Below are 7,410 nucleotides of genomic sequence, written 5' to 3'. Positions count from 1 at the left end.
CACGCACATCACACACTCATGCACACACTCACACGCACACTTAGACACAGCACACACTCACACACTCATACACTCACACGCACATTCACACACAGCACACACAGCACACACTCATGCACACACTCATACACACACAAACATGCTCACATACACACTCGCACACACACAGCACACACTCATGCACACACTCATACACACACAAACATGCTCACGTACACACACACACTCACACACTCATACACTCACACGCACACTCAAACACAGCACACATGCACACACTCATAGACACACAAACATGCCCACGTACACACTCACACACACTCACACACTCATACACTCACACGCACACTCACACACAGCACACACTCATGCACACACTCATACACACCTAAACACGCTCACATACACACTCACACGCACTCACACACTCATACACACGCATACACACACACAGCACACACTCATGCAAACACTCATACATACACAAACATGCTCACATACATACTCGCACACACACACACACAACACACACTCATATACACAGTCATACACACACAAACATGCTCACGTACACACTCGTGCACGCACACACACTCACACACACACTCACACACAACACACACTCATATACACACCCATACACACACAAACATGCTCACGTACACACTCGCACACACTCACACACTCATACACTCACACACAGCACACACAGCACACACAGCACACACTCATGCACACACAAACACACTCTCACACACAGTCGCACACTCACACACACACTCATACACGCACACTCACACACAGCACACACAGCACACACTCATGCACACACTCATACACACACAAACTCACTCACATACACACTCGCACACACTCGCACGCACACCACACAGACACTCACACACAGCACACACTCATGCACACACTCATGCACACACAAACACGCTCACACGCACACTCACACGCACACCACACAGACACTCACACACTCATACACTCACACGCACACTCACACATAGCACACACTCATGCACACACAAACACGCTCACATGCACACTCGCACACACTCGCACGCACACCACACAGACACTCAGACACAGCACACACTCACACATAGCACACACTCATGCACACACAAACACGCTCACATGCACACTCGCACGCACACCACACGGACACTCGCGTACTTCTCACGGCCTCACTGAGCTGTGTGCTCCCAACAGGCCCCAAAATTAAACTTCACCAGTCCTTGGCCTGCTAGTTGTTGTTTTCTGTGAAAAGAGAAAACTCCGTCTCTGAGTCTCCCCGGCCCCTCCCCACATGCTCCTGGGCTGCAGCCCTGCACTGGGGTCCCGGGCACCCCCTGCCTGGGCTCACAGGGCAGTCCTAGCAGTGTTTCTAGTCTGGTATTAAAAGGCTGTGTTCTACCGTCAGACTGTTCTTCTAGGGACAGCATGTTCTTTTAATCATCTCTAGAAATAGCCTCGATAAACACACACACTCTGTAGGAGACCCCAAGGAAGGAGTTTGTGAGGACACCTGGACGTCGCCTCCCTGGGGCTGCAGGTGTGCTGATGCAGTTGACACAGCGAGTCCAGAGGCTCTCGAGGACTTGGGGACCCTTCGCCTCCTGGAGCCCCACCGTGGGCTAACATCATGTCACAGGATGGCTGCCGGCAGAAGCATGGGGCTCGATGGCCACTCCACCTACCGTTCCACTCCTGGGCTCACCTGTTCTTGCAGCACCTGGACCCTGCAGGGGCCCCCCAAGAAGCTGCGAGACTAGACCCTTGTCAGAAACCAGTGCAGTCGCCCCCTGACAACTCACAGTACAGACACCTGAGGGTCTCCTGGTGCCCAGGCCTGAGAGGAGACACCTGAGGAGGCAGAGGAGGACGAGGCAGTGCCCTTGTCGACTGACGCGCGTGCTGCTGCCCTGAGGGGATGCTCACCCGGGGAATGGGGCATTGAGCATGCTCTGTCACGTCAGCCGTGTCTGGCCCTTTGTGACCCCATGGACTGTAGCTCACCAGACTCCTCTGTCCGTGGGCTTTTCTGGGCAGGAACACTGGAGTGGGTTGCCACAGCAGCACCCTGCCGAGAAGCTAGGTCGGCCGTGTGCGTGTCCCCTGGAAGGACAGCTCTTCACCAGGACGGCCTCGGGGTGCATCCATCCTCAGACTCCATCTTGCTTTCATCATCCCTCCTGACCACCTGCCCGAGGACCTCAGGACCTGGCGTCAGTGGGGAAACAGACCCACTGCTGAGTCCGCCACGTCTCCTCCAGCAGGACCCTGTGACAAACCTGCTTCCTTCTGTTCTGAGTCTCTGATGGAAGCTTCATAAATATTCCTGAGCACGTCAGATACCCAAGAGCAGGAGAGGGATTCTGGCCAGTCCATCAGGCAGGAGAGAGAGCGGGTCTGAGGCCAGCGGTGAGGTGCTCCAAGCCTGGCCTCCAGCCGTGGGTACCAGAGTCCCACGCCCTGCCTCCTGGATGTCGTCTGGCTGTGGTCTCCGCACACTAGCTCCCCTCCTCAAAGAGGCTGCACATCGTAGCTCTGCCGGGTCCCTGCGGGTCACATGTGGGTAGGGCCTTCCTGCAATGTTGAGGTTGAACACCCACGACTCAGGGGAGCTGGGTCTGGGCTGTGAGCGTCGCCAGGGTCTCCAGTATTGGCACATCCCCGTTCTACTCCCTCCTGGGCTGCAGTGCGCCGGTCCAGTCCCTTCTCTTAGCCGTGAGATCTGCCCCCTCCGTAGGTCTGCAGTAGACAGGAACTTCTCTTCCCTTCCTAGGAGAAGCGGGGGAAGAGCTCTTCCACGGAGGATCTGCCTGACGAGCCTTCTGGGCGGGTGTGAACATCTCTCAGCGTTGGCCTTCCCCTCGTCCGCAGGCGTCCTGAAGGGATAAATGTGAACACTCGCCTTGAAGGCCTGGGTGTTTCTGGAGTTACAGCCCACAGACCATGCCGTGTGGCCCCCAGGATCGCTCATCCTCACAGTGGTTATTGCTGGTCCTGTAGGAATTGGTAGTAATCACCCTGAAGGGGCTCCTCCTGAAGCTTCGCAGCCATGGGCAGGTCTCGCCTGGACTGTGGATTGCCTGCCTCTCTGGTTTTGTGCTGGGGGATTCCCCTGCAATGTTAGGCCTCTGTTAGGTCCAGAGAGAGTTTTGGTGTTGAGAACGTCCTTGCTTCAATGATGGAAATGACAGTTTCCAAACACATACCTCTTGATGCAGGAGCCAGCAGGTACCAGCTGAGGTTGTCCTTGACCTGTGAGTCAAAGAAGAAATCTAATGCCACTGAGTCAGAGGAGCCTGGACAGACTTGTTCCATGAGACAGTCAGGAGACATGGCTGAACACCAAGATGGTGCTCACAGCGGCTTCTTTATACATCAGGGAATATTCTGTATATTCCTTAGATGTATTGTGCTCTCTCATTGAAAGACTAGTCCGCTTATAAACTTCAGGTGGGTCATACCTTGACAATGAAGCTGAGGCTATCAAGCAGGAATTGCTTTTAAAGTAAAAGCTTTCCTTTAGTATGTGTCCTCTATCTGACCTAAAATCTCCCAAATGACAGAAGCTGCTGCACCTACTAGAGCCTGTCAATTAGTGAAGGAGGAATGTGCCTCGGTGGTGCTCAAAGAGCGGACCCTGCACCCACAGCATTATTCATACTTTTCTCCGTGGAAATGCAGTGGGACGCCCTCCCCAGGTTGATGTGGAAGGTGAGTCTGATGACACCACAGACATAGAAGCAGGAACACAGACGAGGCAAACTCTTCACCTTCCTGCGTCTCTGCGAGGTGTCAGCAGACTCAGCTTCTAACTCAGGCTGGCCCGGAGGTCCCGCTGCCTCTCCATGGAGAGAACTATGGCTGATGCTGTGAGGGAGGTGTCAGTTCAGTTGGCACCACCAAGGGGGGTTTTTCCCCGGCTCTCGGTTTATACACCTCTGTTGTCTGAATCCAGCATGCACTTACACTGCTGACCACTGGCTAGCTCCCTCACGGGCCCTGCTGTGCTGAGCCACGCTGCTGCCTCACACGAAGCGGCTCCTGAGGACTTAGCCAGCTTACACCAAATGTCCAGAGAATGGACGCAAGTGACAAGAAGAAGAAACCCTACGAGACTGTACCTCTCGTGCAGTGGGGATATGGTCTCCTGTCCCAACACGCCTTTCTGCCTCAGAGACTGAGGAGGTACCTGCAGAGTCATGAATGCAGGGAAGTTCCCCAGAAAAATTGCTGCAAGGAGAGGAAGCCTGATAGGAGACCAGCTGTCAATCACCTGGTCCTGCACAACACCACTGTGTGTCCCCAGCACCCGCTTGTGGCCATGGAGCCCCCTGGACGGCGGCTGGTGTGTGGGCTCACACTGACTTCCCCTCACTGTGTCTCTTGCACAGTAATACATGGCTGTGTCCATAGTGGTCAGAGCTCAGCTGCAGGGAGAACTGGTTCTTGGACGTGTCCCTGGCGATGGAAGTGTGGCTCTTGTTGGAGAAGCTCTAGTAAGTGTCACCATTATAACAAATGCACCCTGTCCACTCTAGCCGCTTCCCTGGGGCCCGGCGGATCCAATTCCCACCATAACCACTGGAGATGGAGTAACCAGAGGCGGTGCAGGTGAGGGAGAGCATCTTGAGGGCTTCACCAGTTCTGGGCCCGACTCCTGCAGCTGCACCTGGGGTAGGACAGCTGAGGACAAGGAGAATCTGTCCCTGTCGGTCACCTGCAGCCACAACCATCCCCACAGACCCGTGTCTGCTCCTGGGACCCTCATCTTGGGAGGTTGTTGCCAAGCCGAGGAGAAGACCCCACAGCCTCATCACCTACAACACAACCCTGCCTTCCCTGAGACCTCAGCCCTCTGTGAGCAGTGAGGGGTGAGCTCCCACAGCCCAGGGGTGGATTTTATCCTGGAGCTTGAAGAGGAATTTGCATTGAGGAGCTCTATTCCTGTGAGTCCAGAGAGGCTGTGGTCCCACTCAGCCTGGTCATCCCAGGATCCCCATGGGTGCCTTCTGAATTTACATGGTTGGAGAGCAAGGGTGGGAAAGCAGTGTGTCTACCAGAGGGCTTGGACCCAGATCCAAGGGCAGGTTCCCCTTTCTGAGCCCAGAGTCTCCGTGCCGACGGCCCCCACCTCCTGCCCCTCGCCCACATCAGCTCAGCCCCTCATCCCCTCAGCCCTTGGGTCTTTCCTCAGGGCTGAGCCCAGCACAGCTCCCGCTTCCTTTCCCTGTGCCAGTGACGGTCACTGTGATGGGAGAGAGGACAGACGGTGGTGGGCTCCACGTTGACCCCACGGACAAATCCACCTGAGGACCTCTGTATTTCCCCTTATGAATGATCCGGACCTGAGCTCAGAATGGGGTGTGGACTTCAGGGACGTTGAGGCGAGGTGGTATCACGCTGATTGACCTCACCTGGAATGTGCGGTGTGCTGAGTGACTCAATGAACTGGCCATACTGCAAATGGCCATGTAAGGACACAAGGTAACAGTAGTTATGGTAAGATGCTAATAAAAGCTAGCTTGTAGGTGACTTTGCAGTACAGAATCTGTGAATGGTGAGAATCATTGGGGACCTCTGACACTAGAGGCTTTAACACTGCTTGCTCCAGATTCTAACTGTGCAATTTGACAGCAAGAAGGAGGGTGGGTCTCTTCCTCCCTCATGTACAAAAACAAAACAAAGCTTAAAAGTGATTAAATATCTCACGTTTCCTTTCAGGATAGTTAACAGTTTTGAAATCAACGTGGAGTCAAGTGTTTCACCGAGTTCCTTAGAAAGAAGAAAAATGAAGGAGAAAAAATGTTATCTGTTCAGTATTATGTGTGAGCGTGTGCATGTGTGTTTGCATAAAGCTCTCCTTGCTTCAAGGAAAAATTAAAATATATATACACACACAGTTGTCTGAGAGTGACATAAACCACAGCGATGAAATATCAGGACACATAAGAGGGTCTGAAGTGCAGATCCTGAGCAGGAGGAGGAAAGAACAGGTTCTGAAGAGAATCCCCCAAGGCCCCCCTCCACCCAACGCCTCTTCTGCACCTGCTCCTGGGCTCAGCTCTGTACTGGGTCCTGAGCGCCCCCTGGTGGTCACGGGCCTCATGCTGGGCGGTTTCTGTCTGGCCTCTCACTGACTTCCCCTCACTGTGTCTCTCGCACAGTAATACACGGCCGTGTCCTCAGCTGTCACGCTGCTCAGCGACAGGGAGACTTGGCTCTTGGAGGTGTCCCTGCTGATGCTGAGCCGGGATTTCAGGGCTGGGTTATAGTATGTGCTTCCACCACTATATATGACACCAACCCACTCCAGCGCCTTCCCTGGGGCCTGGCGGACCCAGCTTACAGCATTGCTGGTAAGTGAGAATCCTGAGACTGTGCAGGTGAGGGAGAGGGTCTGTGCGGGCTTCACCAGGCTGGGTCCCGACTCCTGCAGCTGCACCTGGGACAGGACCCCTGTGGACAGAGAGAAGCACGGTGACCCATGGGCTCAGATGCAGCCTCCCCACGTGCCATGTCTGATCCAGAGACACTCACCTCTGGGAGCTGACAGCATGAAGAGGAAGATCCACAGTGGGCTCATCTTCGCGCAGAGGAGAGGCACCACTCCCGGAAATCTCTTCAGGCCTCAGGAGAAAGCTGAATTTAAGCGAGCTGGTGCTCTGTTTCTGCCCTGTGACCTGAGTGGATATTTGCATACGGGAGGGACCTCTGCACACAAAGCAGAACGCAGTGAAAAGAGGTCCTGTCTATGGGGCTCGCCCTGTGAGGGAGGTGAGAACTGTGCCCTCAGAGAACTCAGCCCCCTCCTGGGGACCCCCTCCCCATGACAAGAAGACTGCTGAGAAATGAAATGATGATGGAGTGCTGGTCAGGAAAGAAGATGCTTTCAGGGAACAATGGCAGACTCACTGGAGGTGTTTACCTTTATGGATCAAATGCCCACCACACATTCAGGGACCACCCAGTTGTTTGACACAAAGTCTTATTTTGTTTTCTTTTCTGATTAACTTATGTTTACTTACTCCATATGCAAACATCAGAGAAAACTATACATGTAATAACACATTGAATTTAATGGAGTTTGGTACAATTTAGTGTTTATCAGAATTCCCGAAGCGTTTATATTGCCTTTGCTCTCTTGACTAGTTTTCATCTTGAAAGCTTAAATAACCTCAAGAATCACTCTAGACATTTGTTCATAATAATTAAACACAGCATTAATTTTGTGGACAAAGCAGACATTTCTGCTGAGATGCTCATCTTCCCAGCACGGCTGACTTGCCCGGTGGCCTGTCCTGCGTTTCCCTGTGCACAGCTGAGTGTCTGCAGGACCTCGTGAACCTCAGGACCTCCTCCCTGAGGGTGGACACTGAGGACCCC

The 7,410-nt window shown here is 53.6% G+C and overlaps 1 gene segment (V, D, J or C); it reads right to left on the bottom strand.

The window, feature by feature from the left end:
• Nucleotides 1–5,719: 5,719 nt before the first annotated feature.
• On the bottom strand, nucleotides 5,720–6,721 carry LOC129550732 (immunoglobulin heavy variable 4-59-like). The segment is given in 2 exon segments: nucleotides 5,720–6,483; nucleotides 6,565–6,721. Coding segments are annotated over 2 exon segments (372 nt in total).
• Between the last annotated feature and the right edge of the window lie 689 nt (nucleotides 6,722–7,410).

The sequence above is a fragment of the Moschus berezovskii genome, chromosome 21 (genome assembly GCF_049115385.1).
Source record: "Moschus berezovskii isolate FMDL1 chromosome 21, NW_MosBer_1.0, whole genome shotgun sequence".
In the NCBI taxonomy this organism is placed as follows: domain Eukaryota; kingdom Metazoa; phylum Chordata; class Mammalia; order Artiodactyla; family Moschidae; genus Moschus; species Moschus berezovskii.
Note: the sequence above shows the minus strand (reverse complement) of the source record. Positions and strands in the feature narration are given on the sequence as shown.